At 49.1% G+C, this 25,501-nt stretch overlaps 1 protein-coding gene across 1 annotated transcript; it reads right to left on the bottom strand.

Annotated features, from left to right (window-relative positions):
• Positions 1-77: 77 nt before the first annotated feature.
• On the bottom strand, positions 78-23,041 carry CDA (cytidine deaminase). Its single transcript, XM_059895412.1, has 4 exons — positions 22,781-23,041; positions 11,959-12,070; positions 6,686-6,743; positions 78-3,189 (listed from the first exon to the last, which is right to left on the bottom strand). The coding sequence occupies exons 1-4, from the start codon at positions 22,932-22,934 to the stop codon at positions 3,073-3,075; spliced, it is 441 nt and encodes a 146-aa protein (XP_059751395.1). The 5' UTR covers positions 22,935-23,041; the 3' UTR covers positions 78-3,072.
• Between the last annotated feature and the right edge of the window lie 2,460 nt (positions 23,042-25,501).

Below are 25,501 nucleotides of genomic sequence, written 5' to 3'. Positions count from 1 at the left end.
AGGTGTTCCTTCCACGCCTGTTTCTGTGCTCATATAATTGTATAAAAAATACTGTGTGTGTGAGACTTATTAGGCCATTCCATTATTTATTCTTGAACAGCATTTTCTGGCTTCATTTCTGACACAGGCACCCAAAGTACCCCTGGCATCCGTCAATCATAGTTGTGCCCTTCTCCCTCCCAAAAGGAAATCCTAAAGAATCTTGTAGTTTACATAAGCAATTAGCAGAAGCTGGCAAGAGCCACAGAAATATACATGCTTCTATTGGAACATGTCCATGGGAATCTGGGACTCAGCTTTAGAGTCCTAAAAAACACAGACAGCCCTGAACAATAGAGCACGTGCTGCTCTGAAATCACAGCCCTCAGAACAGCAGGACTGCAAAATGAAAGTGCTTTTATTTTAAACAAACATCCCAGCTTCTCTGCAGCCAAATGAGTGTCATTCTTCCGAGGGGACATTGTTCAAATAATTTCTGGAATCCTTCTTTGCAAATTGCCTTCCCCAGTCTGTTTCCATGAAGTATAAGAACACTGGGCTTTGTCCTCCAGACAGTCCTCATTCTTTGACCCTCCCCAAACCCCATTCCCTAAAGGGCTGACCCTTCTTGTGCCCTGGCTGAAATATCCCCTCCTCAGGGCTGCTCTGCCCATTCTCAGGCAAGCTCCACTCCTCCTGCGACCTGCCCCTGGAGCACTTTCTTCCCCTTGGGTGACCCTTGTCATGAAGTACTAGAATCATTTAGATGTCATTTGCCACAGGTAGACAGAACCCTGTGAGGGCAGGGATTTTATCTGTCTTATTTACTATTGTATCCCCAGGGTCAGGTCCCAGCCCTGCAACACAGTAGGCACTCAATAAACAATTGTTAAATGAATGTAAAAGCCTGTTTGCAAAAATCAAATCCATCATCAAAGGACCCAAATTTGTCACCCTTAATAAAAGGAACAGGTGGCATGTATCAAGAGTTTGCTGAGGACCCAGCACTGGGCTCTCAATAGGGCATTATTTCCTTTGATCCATACGACAATGCTGTACGCTGGGAACTGTCATCCCTGATTTACAGATGAGGAAATTGAGACTCAGAGCAATGAAATCGCTTGCCCAAAGCCACACAGTTTGGAGGCTGTTCAACTCTGAAGTTCAAACTTTTAACCATTGTGCTATACCATTTTTTTCTTGTTAAATAGAAAAAAAATGTTTTGGAAATTTAAAAAATACAGACATGTACAAAGGAAAAACCCCACTAATCTAGATCCCCATCAAGCAGAAGTTTAACTGATGTTAACATCTTGGCCTATTTTCTTTCACCTTCCTTTCTTCTTTTTCTTTCTCCACTCCTCTTTATTGAGAACATTCAGAAGAGTGTGCTGGAGGCCACAGCAGCCATTTCTAAAGAAAGGCAGGGTGGAGTTTTGCATCATGCAGCAATGTTGGAAATACTTTCCTGTATTTCCTGGTTACTGCTCCCAGGTTGGCAGCAGGTAGGTCTGGGTGTGTAATGAAAAAGCCAGTCTTACCAGACAGTAACCCCTGCAGATGCTCTGATCTCAGTAGAAAGGACTCCCAGGGAAGGGGTGAATTACCTGTCCACCTCCTGTGCCCTCAGCAACTTGCTTGCCTGGGAAAGAGGAAATCTACACCCTATTCGTACCCCAGCCACCAAAGCTCACCCCAAGGCCAACTCCTCCAGGGAGGACCCCCAGAGCTGTCAGCCCCCTTTACAGGGCCAGCCTAGCTCCTTCCCTTATTTAGTCCTCACCTCCCTAATTGTACCAACAGACAGTCCCCTTCCTGAGCCTCCTCACTCCCCAAAAGGCAGCATGCCCCCCGTAACCATGCCCACCCTGCACTTGGTACCCGCCTGGACCACAGTGTGTATTTCTGTGCATTAGTCCTGTTTGCACCTCTCTCTCCCCGTCAGGCTGCAAGTTTCTCAAGGGCAGAGACTGTTTCTTATACATCTTTCTCTCTGCAGTATTTGGCATATAAAAGAGACTCAGTAAATAAAGGCAGCCAGACATCAGCTGTGGGAGAATGGAAAAAACACTCAGAGTCAGACAGACCTGGTTCAAATTCCAGATCTGCCACATCACAGCGCATGGCAAAGAGCAGGCACTGTTTCTAGACCACAGTGGGAGTTACAGGACCTGGATTCTGGTTTGAATTTTGCTGCAGTCCTAAAGCAAGTTACTCAACCAGGGCCCTCATCTGTAAGAAGGGGGAGATAGCTACTTCGCCAAGTTGTCAAGTACTTTAAATACAAAATAATCCACGCAAAAGTACTTGACACAGAGTAGGTCCTCATAGAGACATTTGCTATGCTGTCTAGACAAACTCACGCCTCCCCCTTTATAGTTGGGGGTGACAGCACCCAGTGCCCCGGTCTAACCGAGCCCAGAACGACTCTAGAAATGGCCGTTGGCAGTAAGATCCAGCCCAGTGGCCTCCCATCTGGAGAAGGCAGGGGCAAGAAGCCTAAAAACTCAGCTCTCCACACCAGCTACACAGGTCCAAGGTGCCTGTTTCCTCTCCTGGAAGAAAGAATCCAGGTCTTTCTATAAAGACAAATCACCCTGCCCCTCCTAAGAGCTACAGCAAGGATTGAGACAGAGCAAAACGTGCTCTCCTGAATCAGTATGTTCTGTAATGTTAGAATTAGAAAAGTCGCTCAGAGCAGGATAGAACCTTAGATAGGATAGAACCAAGCAGGATAGAACCTTAGATAGGATAGAACCAAGCAGGATAGCACAGACTTGGCTGGAATTTGAAAGAGGGCCCACAGGAAGGAAGAGAGGGTCGGGGTGCTCTGAGTCCTAGGGAGGACAAGGAGGGTTGCAAGGAGGGGCTGTGGCCCAGGCTGGAGTGAAACCCTGTATCACTTCAGTAGAAACCCCAGTGCTTGAGTGTAATTTGGAAAAGTCATCTCTGCCCAGCGCCTGTGGGGTTGGGGACCACTAGGCAGGCGTCCCCAGGTCTGTGAGTCCGTCTTCATGAAGTTCTCTGGGTGGCTGTCCCCTTAAGCACGTGTGGGAACCCAGGGTCTCCCAGGCGGTGGGTGTTCCCCATCCCTCACTGGATCTTCTGCAGGTCCTCGGGCCCAAAGGAGGCAGGCAGCAGCTCCTGGACTGTCCTGACAACGTACGTGCCATCTGGCTTGGTCATGTAGACAGCCCAGTCAGTGCCAAACTGGAAAAGAGACAAAGCCAGTGTGAGGGAAGCAGTGTGGCCAAGGGGTGAGGGCTGAGGGCTGACCTGGGTTTGAATCTGGCTCTACCTCTTACTGTCTAACATGCCTCTCTGTACCTCAGTTTTCTCACCTGTAAAATGGGAATGACAATAATCATACCTGGTGCATAGAGCTTGAGGGAGGAGCCCATGAAAGATGGCACGTTAAGCAGTTAGCACAGTGCTTGCACATTGCTAATGGGCACTCAATGCTCCACTCTCTGATTAAGGACTCACCCAGGGCTTTCCAAGAACAATATCTAACCCCTGGGGCCAGATCCCCTCCTGCTGTGACAAAGAACAACTAATATCTGCTTCCCTTAGAGCCTCTGACAACCAGGAGAGGTGGCACGCCTGCCTCATCACACACCCAACATTGAACATGCAGGACTTCGCCATCTACCCTTTGAGGGAGGGGGATATTATCCCCATTTTACTGATGAGGAAACTGAGGTTTTGCAGGGTAACGTCAGGAAAGCAGAGTTTTAGCCCAAATCTGTGTCCCCATCTTTCTCTTACATAACAGGAGCTACCACTTGCTGGCTGTGTGATGTGGGGCAAATGATTAAACTCTTTGGGTCTCTGTGTGTGTCTTGATCTGTGAAGTGGTTTTAGAGACAAAAGACTTATTAGGAAGGAAGATAGGTGTCCTAGGTGGAGAGTTAAATCAGCTGTGGTGTAATGGAGAGAGTCCTGGAGTTGGAGTCAACAGCCCGAGGCTCTGCCTGGCCAGTGCTGAGTCCTGGAGGTGCCTGCACGCAGTGTGTGGCACGTAGTAAATACTCCATCAATGGAAGCCATTCCTACTGATGACTTGCGTTTCCTAGTGACCGCTCAGCTTTGCCGCCTGCTGTTCACGCCTCAGTCTGAATCACCAAGTTATTACCAGGCACAATCCGTCTCTGGCTTTTTATTTTATTTTACTTTATTATTATCTTTTTAAAATTTAATTTTATTTATTTTTTTATACAGCAGGTTCTTATTAGTTATCCATTATATAGATATTAGTGTATACATGTCAATCCCAATCTCCCAATTCATCCCCGACCCCACCCCCACCCCACCCCGCCACTTTCCCCCCTTGGTGTCCATACGTTTGTTCTCTACATCTGTGTCTCTATTTCTGCCCTGCAAACCGGTTCATCTGTACCATTTTTCTAGGTTCCACATATATGCGTTAATATACGATATTTGTTTTTCTCTTTCTGACTTACTTCACTCTATGACAGTCTCTAGATCCATCCGTGTCTCTACAAATGATCCAATTTCGTTCCTTTTTCTGGTTTTTTAAAATTAATGTTTTAAGGATGGAAATTTTTCTGCTTGGCGGGCTCTGCCTGACGGTATGGGTGAGAGTCGAGTGGAGGCGAGTTTAAGCGCCAGGCCCCTGGCCCCCAAGCTTCAGCTCTTATTATTTGCATTTTGGTTTCAGTTTTGCCTCTCCCTCCTTCAACTTTTCCATTCCCCTTCTCTCATCTGCCAGCATCTAATCTGTTTGGAGAAAACAGCAATGAGCAATTAGACTGAGGCAGGGCCTCGGGAGGCAGGGAGTTGGCATTCTGATGTGCTTTCCTTATGTGGCCTTGGACATGCCACGGTGCTGGGCAGCCATTCGTGCCCCTCTAACGGGAGGTGAAGTGCCTATTGTGAATTCAGTGCCTTCGTGGTGGCATTTTTCATCTGGATTTGGGACATGGGTTCTGCTAATTGTGCCTGATTTGCAGTCCTGGCAAGAAACAGAAGGAAGACGGAGATGTTTGCATGTTCGAGAGATGCTTTGAAACCCCCAAGGCACAAAAGCAAAACTGAAGCAAGCCCCACTTCCCCCCATTTCAGACAGCTCCCAGAGCAGAAGCCCCCATGGAGCAAGCAGGTCCTATTCTGCAAAGCATCATTATGTCTCTACTGGGGCTGAAAATAATTTGTTCCATTTATAGGACCGTAAAGGCAGGGAGGCATCCGGGGGGAGCGTGGGCTTTTCAGTCAGCCTGAACTGCCGTGAACGCCAGCTCGCCACTGACCGGCTGCGTGCCCTTCAGCAGGTCATTTCACTTCTCTGAGAAATGGGGATAATGACCCACACTTCCCTCCAGGTGGGGGGTGGAGATTAAATGAGACGCTCTATTTACAGGGGCCAATGACGTCACATCAGAGCCCAAGGGCCTGGGGATTCTTTAAACTGGTGGCTTTAGCCTCTGGGGACTCTGGAGGACACAGGCCCCTTTGCGAGTCCACCACAGCCACGGACATCCCCCCTCCCCCAATGTACGTTTACACATCAAAAACTTCACTGAGCCCAGATTCAGAAGCCACGACCAAATCCACCCCTTTGTTTTTAGGATTGAAGAAACTGAAGTCTTCCACCAAGAAGATCTTTGTAAAAAGTACATCAGATCCTTTAAGTCCCCTCTTAAAAACATCCAGTGAATTCCCTTTATTCTTTTCTTCCCCCAACTTTTGTTTTAATGTCGTAAAATCATTTTAACCATTTTTAAGTGTACGATTCAGTTGCTAATGGGCAATCAATCTTTATTCTTGGAATAAAACATACCCGCCATTCATGGCCTACTGTGTGGTCTGACCCCTGCCCACCCCTCTGACTTCCCCTCCTATCACCACCACCCCCAACCCCTGCCCCCGTGTTCTAGCCTCTTTGTCCTTCATACGACTCATCCAACTCACCAAGTATATGGGCATTAAACTTGCTGCTTCCTCTGCCTGGAAATCTCTAGACCTTGGTCTGCCTCATCTTTTCTCATTATTTGTATCTCTGCTCAAATGCCGTCTTCCGAGGGAGGCCCTTCCTGGCCATCTAAAGCAGGGTGTTGGCAAACTTTTTTCCATAAAGGGCCAGGGAGTCAGCAGTTTAGGGCTTGCAGGCCATAAGGTCCAGGTTGTAACTCCTCATCCCTCATGTGGTAGGACCAAAGCAGCCAGAGACAACGTGTGAGTGAGTGGGCATGCCTGTGTGCCAATAAAACTTTATTTACAATAACAAGCAGCAGTCAGGATTTGCCCCTGGGATGTTGTTTGCTGACCTCTGACACTGATCTAGAGTCAGCTGCCCCTTCTGTCACTCTCAACTCCTTTTTTCTGCATTCTTTTCTCTGTAGCCCTCACCCCTCTCAGGAACTCTACTGTTGATTTATTTTCCTCCTGTTCGTCTGTCTCCTGCACTAGACTATAAAGTCTGTGAGTGCAGGGCCTGGCCTGTCTTTTCACTGCTGTCTCCCCAGAGCAAGGTCAATGCCCAGCACAGAGCAGACACTCAGTAAGTATTTGTCGAATGAAAGAATAATTTCCAGTGATTCATGCAAGCTTGGGAAGGCCTTAGGAGTCAGCCAACCCAGCAAACAGGACAGTTGCTGTGTCTCCTCGCTGGCAGCTTGGCTCAGCTCCCAAGGCCTGGGGAAGAGCAGGGAGGCATCCGTTCCAGAAAGAAAGGGAAGCTGCTTACCTCTCTCATGACCTGCCGGCAGGCCCCACATGGGGAGATAAAATCATCTTGCAAGTTACTGCGGAAACAGAGAATCAAACACGGATCAGTCTCTTCGGAGGCCAGAGGACAATTGCTAAAATTCAGGCCCCAAGTCCTGCCCGCCTCCAGATTAAGTCAAATCCCACCAGGCAGTTCCTGGTTCACAGGTGTGCTGCGTCCTAGAGGCTGAGAAGAAGCGCACAGAGCTTTCCGCACTTGCAAGAGGCAAGGCCATGTGCAGGACCATTACTTTCATCAGTGAGTTCAGTAAACGTTTAGTGAGCACTTACTCTCACCAACGCCCCAGGGACACAAAGGTTAAGGAGAATTTGTCTCTGGCCTTCAGGAGATTGCTTAGCCCAGTGGGTGACATAGAAAACTAGATGAGTTATCATTTCAAACAAAATGCAGTAAGAATGCATGGTAACTAGGAGACCCTCCCTGACTAGGGAGGGAGAGAGAATATTTTATGGTGTAGGTGGCATTTGGCCCGGTCCTTGGAGGAAGTGTAGAGTTCATATGTCACCATTAGTGAGCACCTGCTCTGCCCCAAGCTCCTTGATAGACATTATTTCATTTAATTCTCAGTATGACCTGAGTGTCAGAATGACCATTTTACCTTCAAGAACATATATTCAACTTTGTTATAAAGCAGAAACTAACACACCATTGTAAAGCAATTATACTCCAATAAAGATGTTAAAAAAAAAAAACATGTATTCAGTGAGATGAAGTAACAGAGTGCTATTCTGAAGCTCTGGGGTTTTCTGTGTTGCAGGCAAGGGATGTAGTATGTGCAAAGGCCCTGAGACATATGTGAGTCAATGAGAAAACTGGGCTCCCTGCATTGTAGAAAGTCAGAGAAGAGAAGCTTACAGCCCAGGGGTTACCTCTGAGAGTGAAGGCACCTGAAGGCAGTCCTCCAGCCCTGAGCAGGACAAAGGATGGTGTTTAAAGAAAGAGTAAACTGTAAGAGCCTCCAAGCCTGATGAAGCACCAGACGTTAAGCCAGTGGCCACCATCATCCTTGCTCTTCTGAGACCCAAAGCTCTGTGATACCTCTGGACGATTACAGGATTTAAAATTTGGTTCTTGATCAGTTCTACCTTTTGCTAACTACGTGTGACTATGACCAAGTCATTTTAACCCATGCAAGGGTCATTTCTTTGCCTAAAAAATGTGGGGAATAATGTCATCCACTTTGTAGGAATGCTTAGAAGATAAAACAAGATCAGGTGTGCAAAGGCCTTGGTAAACTTTAGAATGCTATACACACATTGTTATCACCTCTGCTAATCACGGGCACTCTTCCTTCACATATATAAGCTCTGTCATAATTTTAGTACCTTGTCATATACAGTTTTATTACATACTGTGTGCTTTATGTACTATTATATAATTAATTTACCTTATTGTGTATTAACAATAATTATCATATTGTTTAATAGGTGCCTAGAATGTGCCAGGCATCCTCCGAAGTACTTTATAGTCATTATCGCATGTTAATCAACAAACATTTATTTACTGAGCACCTACTCTGTGCCAGGCACTGTCAGTGCTGGGGATACAGCAGTGAACAAACCAGGTAAAATTCACTGTTCTCAGGAGTTTTTGACTAGTGAGATAAGCCAGATAACCAACCAACCAATCAACCAACCAGTCAACCATGATCGAGTGGAGACAGAGACAGATGCTATGCATTGAATAAAGCAGCTGAGGGGAGAGAGAGTGGAGGGGTGCTATTTATTTAATCCTCATGACAATTCCCTTTTACATGTGGAGGTCCAGTCAAAGAAAGCTTCTGCTCATGGAAAGGTGGGTCCTCTCTGAACACACTCTCAGCTTCAGAGTGATCCCATGGGAACGTGAGAGGGTGGGGACCCCTGCCCAGGAGGCACCCTGAGCCAAATTAACCCATCTGGTTACCAGGTGACCGATGTTGCAGCCAGAGCCTCTCTTAAGCTCTTTGGAGGCTGGACTCTGTTATTTTTTATTTCATTGCACACATGTTGGCTCAGAGTTTGCTCTGTGATAGGCAAGCATGGGAGGGAACAACAAAGACCAATCAGAGAATCCCTGACTGCAGGGACCTTGCCGTCTGGAAGGGAGATAAAATCTGCGTGCCAATGTCATAACTACAGGCAGACTGTGGTTAGGGTCACGGGAGAGGTGTTCTAAGTGAAATTCAGCCTCCCTTCCATGGCCTAGAAGGCCCTGTATGATCTGGCCCCTACCAAGCTCACCACTTCCTTTCCCAATCTTGTGACATGCATGGCTAACTGCCCAAGGGACAGCCCCTTGGAGAGGGTGACCTGCATTGGGGTTTTCAAGGTGGGGTATGAACATGCATTCCACTGGAATGTTGGATTTGGTCTCAGGTTCAACCACCAAAAGTCACAAGATGGTACATCCTGGCAGCAGAGCTCTGAGAACTGGGAGACAGCCCGATAATAATGGCTTACACTTACATTGCACTTCTCTGGGCCAGGTACTGTGCTAAGGGCCATATATGTATTAACTCATTTAACCCCTTATAACCTTATAAGACAGGAACTATGTAGGTACTCTTACCATCTACATGTTAAAGGTCATGAAAGGTGAAGTGACCTGCCCAAGGTCACAGAGCTGGTAACCAGGATTTGAACCCAGGATCTGTCTACTCTGCCTTTGGTAGTTCTGCAGCTTGTAGAAGTAATAATGATAATGTTAAAACAATAGTTTTAATTTATTGCATACCCCCAGTCCTCCCAACAGCCCAATGGGTAGGCATTACTCTCCTCCACTTTACAGAAGAAGAGCTGGGCTCAGATTGTTGAAGCAATGTGCCCAAGGTCAGTAGTGCAGCAGGATTTGAAACCAGGTCTCACTAACCCGGGAACCTGGGCTCTTAAGCATTACTCAACATTCCAGCCAAGAGAAAGAATGAAAAGCTTGGGAAAAGAAGCATCCCAGAAGGTCCTGGGTGCATGGGGACCTTTTCTCCTTCCTTTCCCTTTCTCCCTCTCCGCTGCCCTTTGCCTCTTCCGCCTTGTGCCGGGTGTTGACAGTTTCCTGTGGTTTGTGCTGACCTTAGTCACACACTGAGGCCAGCTTATCAGACTTGACAGGCTGGAAACCTATCGACTTTGATGATGACAGCTGGGACCCCAGTGGGGCAAGCTTATCTCCCTGTCAGCAAAATCCCACCTGAGCTGTGCACTTTCTACTTTACAGATCTCGAGGGGGCTCTCTGAGACTGTTCACACTCATCAGTGTTAACAAGGGAGCTGGCACCTCCCATTCACCCTCTAAATCCACACTCTCAATTTAACAAATCATTAGTGCAGTAATGACTGCTTTTCTGGCTCGGGAATGCTGGCACAGCCTGAGTACCCGGAGAGGAGCAGTTGGGTGCTGGAAAAATGCGGTTTTTGTGTAAACAAGGACATTTGCTAATCATCACTAGCAAAACTCAGTCATGTTTTTTAAGAGTAGATAATGACCAAGAGAAAAAGCCTTTCATCTGGAACATTCTAAACAGAGCAGGGCCACCTTACCATTATCCTTTTGTTGACTTTGGCCTCCTTTTCCCCAGAATATCATTATTTTCTTGGATCAGCTTTGAAACTGAGTTACCCCCACCCCTGTTTTATAAAGTGTAATTCACATCCTGATCTCTGCTCGTCCGCACAAAATGTTCCCAGGGCGGCCTCATTTATTCCTCCCAAAGCCAGAGGGAAGCCGGGACAGGCCTTGGTCACAGGGAGAGCTCTCGGAAGCTGGGGCCCTTCTCCAGAAGTGCATCCTTGGCTTCCGTTACTCAGGGAAGAAAACCTTCAATAATGTGGACCACCTTGCGGGCCAGACTGAGGCCAAATTTAGGATCTTATAAAAGAAACAGAGGGACTTCCCTGGTGTCACAATGGTTCAGACTCCGTTCTCCCAATGCAGGGGGCCTGGGTTCGATCCCTGGTCAGGGAACTAGATCCCACATGCATGCCACAACTAAGAGTTCGCATGCCGCAACTAAGGAGCCCACCTGCCGCAACTAAGACCCGGCTCAACCAAATAAAAATAAATAAATAAATAAATACTAAAAAAAAGAAAAAAAGAAATGGGGACTTGTTTCTGTCACACAGACGTCATAGGCCTTGCTCTCAGCCCCTACATTTCTACCAGAAAGGTCCTGCATCTCCACCACAATGAAGAGATCATTCACACCTAGTCCATGACCCATGCACCCGGATGTCCCTAAAGACCAACACTTGGTCAGCCTTGCAGTCTCTTCCTGGGTGGATTCAAAATTTCCAAAGTTATTTTCCCTGCACCGTTATCTTGCTACGAGAACTCTCTCTCATAGACAATGCAACGGTACACACAGAAACAATTCGTCATTAAATCAGAAGCATAATGGGGTCCAAATTAATAAAAGAGCCCATTCATATGCTTTGAATCCTGAAGACACTGAGTCTGGGTCCAGGGCCAGTAAGAACTCAACGAATTCCCTTTGAGGGCACACACGTGGGAACTTGGATAATTATGCCTGCGGCCTGTAGAGAGAGTTAACAAGTGCTCTTGTTCAGCCAGAACCTGGGCTGGAATCTGATCAGTTTAGACCATAGCCTGGGTTTGCCTGGGTGTCACCCCACCAGCTTGTCCTTTTATCCTGGTTCTTGCACCTAGAGGTGATTGATGCCAAGTGAAGGAGCTGGCACAGTGAAGGACGGATCTCAGTATCAGCTCAAGGAGAGCAGGGAAGAAGGTTTCCTTTCCTGGCACAGCATGGCACAGTGGAATGAGCCCTGGAGTCAGACTCTAGATATGTATCTGTCCCGGCTTCTCCACTAATTCCTAGGAAAGTTGTCCATCGTCTCTGGGTCTCAGTTTCTTCAACTGTAAAATGGGTATAGTGGCCAGGCAAGTCTATACCAGGTGATTTTTAGGTCCCTCTAGTTTTAAGTTTCTATGCTGCCTTTCTATTGTATCTTATAGGGATTCTGTTGTGTTTTGCGCTATTATTAGAACAAGAGCGCGCCTGCTTTTGTCTTAGAGTTGTCTTGCTTGTTTACCTGCTCTTCAGGCTCACCAAGGGCAGAGTCCCTTTCTTATTTATCTTCTACCCTCAGCACTCAGCCCAGCCCTAGAGTGCCCCACACCATAGGAAGCGCAGTATAAACACATGTTAGATGAATGAATGGATGAGTAACTGGTGTGTGGTGGATGTTGGCTGAATAGGTGAATGAATATTGCTGTGAGCAGCCTTTCCCACTCACCTGGAGATAGCAATTGCCCTGAACTCTTTGTACCCTTCTGAGATGGCCTTCTGGATGGCGGTTCGTTCAGCACAGACGCCCAGCGGGTAGCAGGCATTTTCTATGTTGCACCCTGAGAAGAGAAGAGAGGCCAGTGCTATTTGCAGCAGAGCCACTTCCTGTGGCATGTGTAGAGTAAGAGGCTTGCCCCATTCCAGTGCCGGGAGGGAACTGCTACTAGAAACAAGGTGCAGGCAAGGAGAGGGCAACCTGACCAGAACTGGGAGACTCTGTGACCCACTGGTGCAGGGGTTCTTCCCAAGAACCTCCCACTCTCATCACGTATCCGATGCCTGCATTTCGAAGCACAACCTGGAAGCAGGGGCAGCATCACAGGGCAGATTAGCTCAGCCTCATCTCCCCAGCAGAGGTCAGGTCAGGGCCAAGGGAGATGCCAAGGCTTAAGAAGGTGAGCAGAGCCCCCCACCCTGGGTCTCAGAGACAGAAGCCACAGGGTGGGGTGTGGTGGTGATCCTGATTCAAAGATTGCACCTGAGTAAAAAAAATATATATATATTTTTTTTTAAATAATTTTTGGCCATGCAGTGTGGCGCGGCATGTGGGATCATAATTCCCCAACCAGGGATTGAACTTGTGGCCCCTGCAGTGGAAGCGCGGAGTCTTAACCACTGGACCGCCAGGGAAGTCTCCAAAATTTTTGGTGTGGATACCAGCTGTCAGAGTTCAACCAGGGTTCTCTGTGAGTTGTATTGCAAAACAAAACTGTCAAAACCAACGAACAAACAAAAGCTCTCAAGCTTTGCAAAAGGTGTTCGTGATTGCCCAAAGGGATTCCACCCCAGGGGCCTCTCTGGAGTGTTCCTGGGGACAATGGGCAAGGGCTGCTCCCAGGAGACAAAGCACTGGCATAGCCAGATTGGCTGACTGACAGACTCTGCATTTTCAGGGAGGTGAGACCATGAACCAATGGCCACAGGAGCTGGGCTTTCCCCTGACCATCAGGGTGTCATATTCAGTATGTCACTCTTCATAGCTTGCCCTTCTCCCTGAGGCAGGATATTCATTGTTCCCTAGTATTCATTTTCTCCTTCTCCCTTTAAGTAATACAAGTGATTCCCGTTCCCATATGGCTGATCACATGGCCACTCAGAGACTATATTTCCCAGCCTCCCTTGCAGCAGAGTATGGCCATGTGACTAAGTTTTGGCTAACGGGATGTGGCCCAAAGTGAGGTAGGAAACTTCTGGATCACATCTTTTGTAAAGAGACTGCTTGCCTTTTACTTCCTTTCTTTCCCCCTCCATAGGCTGGGTTGGGGTGGGACAGCTTTGACCACGTGCTTTATGTTCATAGGGATGGAGGAGTAACAGCTCAGAAGGAACCTGGGACCCTGGCCAACTCCTGGAGCAGAGTTGAGTTGCCTACTTGCCCTGGACCAGCTGCCTACTCTGAATCATTATGTGAGAGGAAAAGAGAATTCTGTCAGGTATGAGTCATTGTATTTTGGGATCTTTTTGTTACAGTAATTTAACCTGTATCTAACTAAAACTGAAATTTGTGCTAAAAATAGGATGTAGCTTTGACCAAAAAAAAAAAAAAAAAAATCAAAAATATGTGGCCTTGGCTTAGCAGTTGGGCAATGTGAAAGAAAATACAGATGTGGCAAGATGGAAAGCTGATTGATGGCCCTTGCTACTCTGTGGCAGATTATTCGGTAAAACCCCACCCTGCAATAACCTGGAAGGCAAACCATGGTACATACTCTTGGGACTTTTCTACCTAGCAATGTGAGTCAGCCCTGTGGCAAAGATCTGACTAAGGCTGTCATTTCCACCCAGTCATTGTTTCGGGTGCCTCAAGGTAGCCACCGTTACAATGAGGCAGCAGGGCTGGGCTGGGCAGGGAAGCCAGTTAGTAAAAAAAAAAGGGAGTTGGCCGGCTTAAGAACTATTGCACAGAAAGGATTCTTTGGGTGTGCTACTCCTGTATGAAAGTGGAAGCAAACAGACCAGAAGGTTTCTAAGTTTTTGATAGATTTGGATAGCCAGAGAAACCAAAAGTCTGGCCTACAAAAGCCTGTGATTGTTCAATTCCTAAAGAAATCTGGGGCCCCCAAGACTCCACCATCAGAAGTAATTTGAGAGAGCCGTGTGCCCCCAAGGAGAGCATTCTCTCCGACACCCACTTCAGAGGTATGGCTGAGGAGGATAATGGTCAAGGAAGAAGCTGCCAGAGGGCAAAGCCAGGGGCCCCAGTGGGCAGTGGACAAGGGGGTGACCCCCAGGGCAGAAAGGGGAGGCAAGGTGTACCCCGGGGCAGGGAGTTTTCACACTTCTTGCCCAGCAGGTCTGATAACTGCAGGGACTGGTGGCCAGCAGGTGTTCTGTTCTCCTAATGGGAGATGTGATGACTGTTAGCCTTTCCTGCTCCACGCTGTATATGGCCAGAGCGGGTGTGACGTGGGGGGCAGATGATTATTTTTTAGTTTTCAGGCCACTGGATTAGCAAGGCCACACCCGACCTGAGAAGGGGGACTGTGCCCCAGCAAGGGGTCCTGCTCTTAGAGCAGGCTGCAGTGACCGGGTGGACTTCGGGTTGTCACCCTCAGAAAGTTCAAAAGTGGGTCTTACGTGTGGGAAGAAAGATGTACAGATACTTACAGGCCACAGGGGGTCTTGTGGCAAAGACTAATTGTTCCCAGTGTTCACACATTCAATAGAATCCTTTGGAGTTTAGTTGGGCACATGCCTACCCAGCTGGAGACGATGTTTCCCAGCCTCCCTAGAAGCTTGGGGTAGTCCTATAGGGTTAGCCAATGGGATGTGTGAGTGGAAGTGTTAGGTGAAACCTGACCCACACTGGGCCAATCAGAGTAGAGCACCTGACCCACACTAGGCCAATCAGAGTTCTCCTCTGTGAGGGACCATCAGTCCCTCTCTAACACCAGGAGTTGGGCCTGGGCCCAACTAGTTTCCTTTCTTTATGGAGAAGACCAATAGGAGGCAATGAAATGGACACTCAGACGAGAGATGGTGGGAAAAGAGTCTGGCCTCCTGATGCTAGTTGCCCTTGAAGCCCAGAAACACTCCAGCTCTGCCACCATTTAGTTATAGGAACCAATGCACCCTCCTTTTGCCTAAAATAGTTTAAAAAATAGTATTCCTGGGCTTCCCTGGTGCCCCAGTGGTTGAGAATCTGCCTGCTAATGCAGGGGACACGGGTTCGAGCCCTGGTCTGGGAAGATCCCACATGCCGCGGAGCAACTAGGCCCGTGAGCCACAACTACTGAGCCTGCGCGTCTGGAGCCTGTGCTCCGCAACAAGAGAGGCCACGATAGTGAGAGGCCTGCACACCGCGATGAAGAGCGGCCCCCGCTTGCCGCAACTAGAGAAAGCCCTCGCACAGAAACGAAGACCCAACACAGCCAAAAATAAATAAATTAATTAATTAAAAAAAACAGTATTCCTATCATTTGCAACCCTACAGAAATCAGTTAATACAGTTGGGATACAGGACAGGGAGCCATCAGGGAGCTGCAACCATGAAAGACGTGGTTGATATTTATCGACTGCCTACCTTGGCAAAACATTTGTTCATATTCACATGTGAGTTACTGTAGCCTGGATAAGTGGCCCCTAAATGCTCAAGCTCTCTGCTAGGTCAGTGAAAGTTAAATGAATAAATGAAGGAGTCTTTCTTGCTCCCTACCTAGTCTCCCCAGCCAGGTTCCTGATGCCTGCTGGAAATGGCTTCCTTTAAACATACCCTTGCCTGCTCATACCTGCCTGCCCCTCCCACCTTCGCTGACCTGTGACCTTGCTGCATTTGACTTCTGCCTCTCCCAGAAGCAGAAGAGTTGCTCCCCACTCCACTTCCCGTCTAGCAACCCTCCCACCCCTGCCTCATCCCTGACTCAGGGACACTTTTCCCATTAGACGTGATTCACATAAACCTTGGGTTTTGCTGATGTGACGTTAAAGCAAACTGCCAGACTGCAAAGGGCCCGGGCTCTCAGGATGATTGCCTGTGTCTGCTTTTGAAGTTCACAATGACCTCATATAGAGAACTCTTCCTTTACTGTGTGTAAAAACTTCAATGGGCCAGTTAAGGAGAGGGAGAGTTTGTTCTAGAAGGGAGTGCACTCACATACCCTACTGTTCAAATAGACTTTTGTAGAAAGATCCGGTAGGTTTTGTTCTGCCCTGGGACCCTTAGCCCTCCTGGCTCTGAGAATTTGGGAAAGGGACTGAACCTCCTTGAGGCTCAGCATCCTCATTTGTAAAATAAAGATGACAGCACCTTCCTCGCAGGCTTCTAGTGAGAATGAGTTGAGATCGAGTGTGTAAAGCAATGAGCACAAAGCCTGGCACAGAGTAAGTGTTCAGCAGCTGGAGCTGCTGTTCTTAACTGCATGCAAGTCAAGGCTTTGGTGGTGGTAGGCCTGTATGACTGAGCTTCTGTTCCTTCCAGACAAGGTGTCACAGTGGCCCTGTCTCTGTCCTTCAGGCAACTTTGAAATTCTTTCCATGACTACAAGGCCCTCGTAATCTGGTGCCAACCTGCCTGCCTCCTGGACCTCAACTCCTTTTGCTTTCCAGCTGTTCCCCGAGTATATACCTGCTACAGGGCCTTTGCACTGGCTGTTCTAACTGCCGGGAACTCTCTTCCCCCTATAAGCACATGGCTCACTCTACCCAGGTCATCTCAGAGAAGCCTTCCCTGATCACTCTATCTAAAATTGTTTCCTCCCCCCTCACCTCCCACCCTCTTAATCCATTTATCCTGTTTTAACACTTCACACTTTCCTGAAATGAATGTCTTTAATATCTAATTCCCCCATTATCCCCCAAGTAGAAATTCCTGAGGGCAGGGACTTTGTCTATATTGTACATCGCTGTATGCCCAGGGCCTAAAACACTGAGGCCAGTGAGGCCTGTTATTGAAAGAGTGGAATTCCCCACTTTAGTGCTAAATCTCTGAGCTGCAAAGGAATAACTGTATGTGGGGCCTCTAGCAAGTTCAAGTGTAATTTCCGAGTCTTGCTTCTAAAAAAAAAAAAAAGAGGAGGAGGAAGGGAGGAAGGAAACCCATAAACTGCTGATCCTGAAAGGCCAGACAATTTTGTTTTGCTTCCCTAAAGCCCAGAGCACAAAACATCTTCTATACAGGCAAACCAACTCCATTCCCTGTGTTCCCTTCACTGACTCTGAAACACACAGGAGAGACGGGCTGGGATGGCACCAAGTTAGAAATCCATAATTATAAGATTGGACCAGAAATAACACTATGATGATAGTGCTATTATCACTCATTGCTTTCTTTTAATCTTTTCTTTTATTGCTCTCCTTTTATCTGCCAGGCACTAGTGGAACACTTTATCTGCATTCTGTTGTTAATCTTTTTAACAACTCTGTAAGGCAGATCCTATTCTAACCCCATTTTACAGAGGGTAAATCTGAGGTGGGGGTCAGGGAGTCAACTCACATCCTGGCACGGCAGATACAAAGAAGTGTCTTTCTCTGTGGCATTTCAGTGAGGCCATGTTCTGAGGAGGTTTGTTGCTTAAGGCAGGGCTGGAGTCCGATGTCATTGAGACATCAGCCAGGAAAGAAGTTCACAAGGTGACTGGGACCCAGTCCCCCAGAGAAGACAGCACTGCCAGAGAGCATGTCCCCCTCTCTGCGTCCGCTCTGCCTTCCGAGGGATCTTAAGATTCGAGCAGGGGTTCATCACACTCAAGCAAGTGGGCCTCGGCATCTTCTGGAGGGCTTCTTAAAGATTTCTCAGCTCCACCCCTGGAGTTCCTGCTTTAGTAGTTCTGGGTTGGAGCCCGTTAACTGGCACTTCTAACAAGTTCCCAGGAGGTGCTGAGGCTCTGGGTCTGGGACCACACGTGAGAATCCCTGGACTAGAGAACTGTCACGTTCGCGTGCTTGAAGAAATACTCCACTCTCTCCAAGTTCCTGCCTCTGCTGCAAATGCAATGCACAGTTTCACGAATGGATTCTATTCCAACTCAGCTATAGAGTCGAGGGATTTTAGTGAAGCTCATCTTTGTAATAAGCTGCTTTCGAGTGACAGTGCAGAGGACCAGCGGACGAAGCTGGGGTGGGGGGCACAGCGGGAGCGAGGCGTGGAGGGTGGGCGTGGAGGGTGGGAAGGGCTGTAAGGAGAGGACGCTGGTTAGGGAAGCCTGCTTTGACTCACCTAGAAGTGCTATGGGTGGGGCGGGGAGGCGTGGAGGGTGGGCGTGGAGGGTGGGAAGGGCTGTAAGGAGAGGACGCTGGTTAGGGAAGCCTGCTTTGACTCACCTAGAAGTGCTATGGGTGGGGCGGGGAGCCTGCGTTGGGTCAAACGCTGTGGAGCGGGGCCATATAGAGCTCAAAGGGTGGTCCTGGGGAAGAAAGGGAGCCCAGGGAGGGAATCAGGGGCTGGTCGGGGGAAGACAGATGAAGGATTAGGTTTAAAGGTTAAGCCAAGACAAACCAAATTCAGCAATTAACCAGGATGTCCTTAAACGTTTTTTTTGTTTGTTTTTTAATATGGTTTTTTTCCTCCCAAATTAATTACACGTGATCCAGAAAAGTGCTCCCCTTGCCTCCCCGCCAAATGGCAATGAAACATATGGAGTGCTGCAATCCCTCTGAGGAAAGGGGGAGACAGACCACCATCCCAAGAGCATGAACTGAAGAAGAGAAACTCCCCCATCCCTTGGGTGATGCCCGCAGGGTGGTCCTCCATGGGTTTCCTCCACCCCCTCCCACCCGGCAATCCACCACCGCTGGCTGAGCTCCGTCACGTGGGGGGCCCCGGGCTGACTTCGTCTCCGCCATCCCCCTTGTGTCCCATCTTAACTCTTCTCTCTGTGTCCTCACTGCCCCTTCCCCCAGCATCTGTTTCTTCCCCGGTGAGCTCCTCCTCTCTCTGTCGCTCTCCCCACAGCAGTGACAGAAGGTAATTGTTGTAGTTATTAACTACCATCCTGATGGCCCAGCTGCGAGGGGCACAAGGCCCTGGCTGGGGTCAGAGGTAATAGAGGAAATAAGATCATTATTATGAGATTGTGACAGCAAAGCTCTCAGACTTGCTTTTGAATTGGACAGAACACCAGCTGCCTCTGAGGGTGCAAACTCCACGGAGGCTGGTCTTTTGTTCAGCGGGAGACAGTCACAGAACTGGGCAGACTTGTCCCGCTATGAGTTGTAAACTCAGTGTCTAAGTTCAGCTGTGCCCTCTCTGCCTCCTAATCGTCTCTAATTCACCCCCTGATGCCCTATCAGGTTTCCTCTGGTTGTTCAAGGTCCCTCCTCTCCAAGCCCTGCCTCACTGCCATCTACCCTCCCTTTCCTTCTAAGTAAGGAGATCCAGGGATTCTGGTAAATGCCCTCCATCTGTCCCCCCTCCTCAGCACAACTCTCTCTGCCCCCTTCTGTGTATCCATATATCCTCATGCAGCGAGGGGCAGCAGAAAGAGCAAGGAATTTGGAAGCAGATAAAACTGATCCTCAGTTATCTCATTTATAAAATGTGCGTTTGGCTCTTGGTTTGGTCTGCTTGGCATCTCCGAAGTCCTTCTTGTGGTAATAGACCCACCCACCCTGCACTGAGAAGGAATATGTGTGTGAATCAGCTGGCCCCATCACACTACCCCATCACGACAACAGTGATTGGCCCAGGGATGTGCATGAGATTGGAGATGGACCAATCAGAGCCCTTCCCTGGAATTTTTCCATCTCGAGCTAGTGGGAAAGAGTTCTTTCCTCTCTGCTTTTAAGGTTGTAAGAATGTGAACTAGGAATGCCTGCACTCATGTTCCCTGATGCCTGGAGAAAGCCCACCTTTAGGATAAGAGAAAGAAACCAGCATCCAGAAGGCTAAAGAAGAGCATGGTGGCAGTTCCTGGATCCAGCTGTCCCTGAGGCAAGATCTACCCTTGACCATTGTGGTTCTGTTTGGTTTCTGACATTTGCAACTCAAAGTGCTCTGACTAATGCATGTGACACTCATTGTCTCCTCTCATGTGGTGGCTGTGAGATTACAAAAGATCTTTCATGGAAGTGCTTAGAGAATGCTTAATCCATTGTAGTTATTAATATGGCTGTTGGTCCCTGCCCACCATGTCCCCAGCACAATCCAGTTCTGTCTCATCCTTTCCCTGGTCTCCGTGGCTGGAAATCCTAGAACCATATTCCTTTCCTTTATTCTAATACTGCCCACACTAGACCCAGTCCATTAGTCCTGTACAATCCCTCTCAGATCTTTCCTTCTTCTTCATCCCACCTGCCACTGTCCTAGGCCAAACCACTCATTCACACATTCAACGAACCTTAACTATAGGCCAGGCAACATGCTGTCAGTGAGTAAGACAGACATTGTCCCCCTGACACTCTTTCCTCTGTCCCAGTCTTCCCTGAGTACCTGTCAGACTCATTGTCCTCAAACCCCACGTTCCTGCCACTCTTCCTGGCTCCCCACTTGCTGCCTCATCAGATCTCAGTGTCTCTACCTGGCCTTCAGAAGGGCTCCACAATCTGCCTCCAAATCATCATCACCATCCCATTAATAGTAGAAGCAGCCGCCATTTGTGATATTTTTATTTTGGTCCAGAAACTGTGCTAAGCACTTTAGCTCCTTTAAAGGCATTAGCTCATTTAAAGCCTCACAACCGGGGGTGAAATTCAACATCTTTAATGACTAATGCAGCACAGGCACCAACAATCAGGGAGGACCGCCAGGCCAGAAACACCAGCTTTGTTCACAGCCATCCTGAAAGGCCGGTATTGTGATCTTCGGTTTACAGATGTGTAAGCTGAGACTCAGGAGGGTGAAGGGTCTTGCCCAGGGTCACACAGCTGAGAAACAGCAATGCCAGGATGCAAACCCAGGAGCCTTTAACTGCTCCAGGGCCTGTACCCCATCCCATAAGAACTCCATAAGTGCCCAAGGCATGACCCTTTTTCTGGCGACATCAGGTCCTTCTCCGCCCTTTATATAGGCCACACCTCTGCTCACTTCATCCATTCTCTCCTGCAGTCATTGGTTGAGGCTCCCACTTTGAGCCATGGCCTGTGCAAGAGGAGGGGACCTCCATGGGGGCAGGGACTGTCATTTCTGCTCACAGTGGTATCTCCAGCACCTGGTACATTACCTAGCACATAATTGGTGCTTGGCAAATATCTGTTGAATGAATAACTCAATGCAAGGATGGGGAAGGCCCCTCTCCGTACACCATCTGGAGGGGACATGGAAGTGCTGGAAGGAATCAATGGCTGATTGCATGTTCAAGGCCCTGAGACACGGGGCAGTGTGGATTGCAACGTTGTTTGAGGTGGTGGTTAATATTTAATGCTCATCTGAGCCCCCGGGCCAGCACTGAATTTCCACATGACACTCAGAGATTCTTTATTCCCCACAGGAAAGCAAACTTGGGAGTCAGGGGAACTCTGGGTTCCCATCTCAGCTTGTGATCTTGGGCATTTAACCTCTCTGAGCTTCAGTTTCCTTCTCTGCAAAGGGCCGATATAATAACTGCCTTGCAAGACTGGAAAGGTTAGATGGATAACGTGAGTCACGGTCCTTTCACATGGTAGCACACACTCAAGGTCACCTCTCCAGCTCAAAGATGTTTAAGACCCAGGTGACTCGTGAAACCAGAAAGAACCACAAAAGACAAGAGATAAGATGAACATCAAGGACAGCCCAGAGGGGCCACTATAGAGGGGGAGGTGTGGCTCCCAGCCAGACTGGCAGCTGAGCAGTGGTGGAGGCGAGGGGCTCACACCTGGCCCGGGGCTGCTGGGGGTGTGGGTGGGGTTACCAATGAGAGGCACACAAGCGAGCCTCCGGTCCTTTAGCTGCTGCCCAAGCGGAAGGGGCACTCCTGGCAGCAGGGCTGGGGCTTCCCATCTATCACTCTGGGCCAATTCTCATCTGCCCTGCGGGCAGGGCGGTGGTGGGAATGGGAGGGGGGAGGGGCACGGCTTCCCTGCCACCTCCATGCCCTGTTCCCCACTGTCCTAAAAGAGGATGTCCCTAAGCTTAGCAAAAACAAGTCTGAATTTTTGTTCAAGTGAGCTTTTCTATAAGAACAACAAACCAAAGAAAAGGAATTTAGGAACAGATTAGTGCCAACTCAGATTCCTGTCCCTCCCTCCCTCCCCAGGCCGGCGGTGCTCAGTGCTGGTTACCCAAACCCTGACTGCCTTCTTTCCCTTAAGACCCTCTGTAAGGCCCACACCCCACTAAGGAGTAAACCCTGGATTCCTCGATTTCACCCCCAGCCATCCCCCTGGATGGTAGGTGACAGGAAGAAAGCAGGGTTTGAGGGACCCTAGCACTGGTCACAGCAACCTGTGTGACCTTGAGCAAGTCAGGTCACCTCCGGACCTCAGTTTCTTCATTGAAAAATGGGCATAACACCTGGCTCAGTGCGTGGGTGGTGAGGACTTGCCTTGTAGCAGTGGAAGCCTTTGTAGGGTGCCAGACGTAGAGGAGGGCTCAGAAAGTGTTAACCTTCTCCCTCCCAGCTCAGGGACTGCCCATGCTCTGCGTCTATGGCATCCCTTTCCTGCTTCCCCTTCCCACTTCCTTCCCCATCTCTCCGCAGCTTCCCGGTCCTCCAAGAATGGAAAGCCACTGGATTTGAGCAGAATATTCATCCTCACTGTCTGGGACAGCAAGCAGGGCAGGGGTGAGTGGCAGAGTTACAGGAGAGGCCCAGGAAAGAGGGGAGAGAGTGCCTTCCTTCCGCCCTTCCTTCTTGTCCTCCCCTGGCCTCCCACCCAGGCTGCCACGGAGGGGGACCCCAAGGCGCCGCCCTTACCCGAGAAGACTCTCCCGTCCCCGGTGAGGAGGGCGGCCCCCACGGGGAAGCGACTGTAGGGGCAGTAGGCGGACTTCTTGGCCTCCCGGCAGGAGAGCAGCAGCCGCTGGACGTGCTCGGGCTCCAGGGCGGGGCTGGGACTCTTCTGGGCCATGTCGGTCCCCTGGGGCCAGCGGAGGAGCAGAAGGGGAGCTCCCAGCCAGTGTGGGCTGGGCCCCACCGCGACAGCAGCTCCTCCCCCGGGGAGTGTCCCTGCCGAGAGTCTCCCAGGTGCGTGCCTCTGGGGAAGCTGGGCGGGGCCAGGTGAGGGAGAGGAGCCCCCCTTGGTTTGGGGACAGAGGGTGTGGTGTGTGTCCCAGTGTGGAAGGATGCCACTGTGTCCACGTGTGCTTCACACTCTCCCTTGGTGAGACTCCCACTGCTGACACGCTGATGGGCGAGAGGGTCAGGGGATGGGTGCCACTGTGATCTCAGCTGGAGGGAACCTCTGAGATCATCTACTCAGGACGCCTCACTTTTTGTTGTTGTTGTTGGCAAAATAGACGTTGGGCTGCTGGCAAAAGAATTGAGTTTGCATCCTGGCTCCACTATTTCCCATATGTACAACTGTTGGCACGTGACTTGCCTTTCTGAGTCAGTTTCCTCATCAGTACAGTGGGGATAGTGACCATCTCTGTCCTGCATTCTAGGATTACAGAACAGCTCCAGCTTTGGAGTTTAGTAGACCCTAGTTTGAATTCCAGTTCTGCCATTTATTAGCTGTATGACTTTGGGAAGTTAACACCACCTCTCTAAGCCTCAGTTTTCTCATCTGTAAAATGTGTGCACTAACAGTATCATGTAGCGTTTGTAATGAGGATTGACTGAGATATAATTTGTTACAGTGAGCATGGTTGGAGGATTCCATGACGTCATGATGTGATCATCCTTTGTGATTCCATGCAAATGGGGTTTTTGTCATTAAGTGACCTGGCCAAGATTATATAGGAAGGGCAGAATACCAGTTAGGGCATCCAGAGGCATCCAAATGTCCCCAGACCCCCAGCAAACAGGCGTGAATCTGCAGCTTCTCTTAGGGCTTAAATGGGTGGTGTGGGGAAAGGGAAGGGGAGGGGAGGTGGGAAATGAAGCAGCATCTCCATGCCCTGCACGCTGACATCTCTGGGTTCTGCAGTGTAGCATCTCTGTGTCCTGAGCCTGGAGCTCTCAGCCACGTGGAGACACAGGCAAACACCCAGCTGTAGAGTTTCCTCTTCCCCTTCCCTCCCTTCCCTCCTTCAGATTCCCTACACCTCCTTTCCACACATTTGGCCCTCAGAGAAGCAGCTGGTTCCCTCCCCCTCTGTTGCACTCTCCTCCTGGATTTATACCTTCGGTATCTAGAGCAGTTTCTGGGATCTGAGGCAGGGCTGGTGGAGAAAGCAGCGAGAGGGCTCTCCTGCCTCTTCTACCCCTGTACAGCCCAGGCACCCCAAAGGCCCTTCCCCCAAGGCTCGAGGAAAGAAAGCAAAGGATGTCCTGGGACCATGTGCACCCACTTGACATAGGAATAATTCTAAGGCTTTTGGTAGCCAAGTAGAATCACAATTGGGAAAAGACTTATCGTGCCCTGCTGGCCTGCCAGGCCTGTTAAGAGACCTCACTAAGCAGCCCTGTATCTGTCCCCTGCCCTGTCTTGACTCACCCCAGCTCAGCTCAGCCCAGCCCTGCCCAGGCCAGGGGCTGGACTCCTTGTCTCCACGGTACCAAGAGAACATGGATGACCTCCAGGTACTTATGGCCCTTGGCACCTTCAAAGCTCTTTACCTGCCCATGTCATAAAGGGGGACAGTGACCATTACAAAGCCAGCTGTGTGGAGCTTGAGAGGCAGCGGTAGCTCTGGAATTCCTTATAGAGGGGGCTTGGGGTGGCCATCTGGATAGAAGGAGAGAGTAGGCCTGGAAACTTGTTTAGAGCTAAGTTATAGATCAACTATAGATAAATACGTATATAAAAACATTTTTTTTTTGGCTTGCAGGATCTTAGTTCCCCAACCAGGGATCGAACCTGGGGCCCCGGCAGTGAAAGCTCCGAGTCCCAACCACTGGACCACCAGGGAATTCCCAAGATGAACAATATTAATGGCATTTTCTAAACATGCTTTAATCTCCACTTTACATAAAATTAAGAAAACTTAATTGCCCAGATCAAAGAATAGGAATATTGAAGAAGATGTTTTGAGTGGCAATGGAGATTATCAAGGTCTCCAAACCCTCTCCAACCTCCGCCCCCAGGCCTTTGCTCAGTGAGAAAAACCACCCAGAGTCCCCACGTTAGAGCTCAAATACCATTTACTCACTTATTTATTCAATAAGCAGTTACTCATGATCATAGCTAACTCTTTTTTTAAAAATAAATTTATTTATTTACTTATTTTTGGCTGCGTTGGGTCTTCATTGCTGCATGCCAGCTTCCTCTAGTTGCAGCGAGCAGGGGCTACTCTTCGTAGCGGTGCACGGGCTTCTCACTACGATGGCTTCTCTTGTTGTGGAGCACGGGCTCTAGGCGCGTGGGCTTCAGTAGTTGTGGCGCACGGGCTTAGTTGCTCCGTGGCATGTGGGATCTTCCTAGACCCGTGTCCCCTGCATTGGCAGGGGGATTCTTAACCACTGCGCCACCAGGGAAGTCCCCATAGCTAACTCTTATTTTGCTCTTTCCATGTGTGTGCTAGGGCCTATGCT

Source organism: Balaenoptera ricei, chromosome 1 (genome assembly GCF_028023285.1).
Source record: "Balaenoptera ricei isolate mBalRic1 chromosome 1, mBalRic1.hap2, whole genome shotgun sequence".
NCBI lineage: Eukaryota > Metazoa > Chordata > Mammalia > Artiodactyla > Balaenopteridae > Balaenoptera > Balaenoptera ricei.
This window is presented reverse-complemented; position numbering and strand designations above follow the sequence as displayed.

Bases quoted from the DNA above. Each gene is read 5' to 3' on its own strand.
- CDA (XM_059895412.1), bottom strand. From the start codon at position 22,934: ATGGCCCAGAAGAGTCCCAGCCCCGCCCTGGAGCCCGAGCACGTCCAG. The intron at 6,744-11,958 runs GTGAGTGGGAAA...CTGTTTCCGCAG, and splicing joins AGGGCAATTGCTATCTCCAG to TAACTTGCAAGATGATTTTA. The intron at 3,190-6,685 runs GTAAGCAGCTTC...TCTCTTTTCCAG, and splicing joins GCCGGCAGGTCATGAGAGAG to TTTGGCACTGACTGGGCTGT.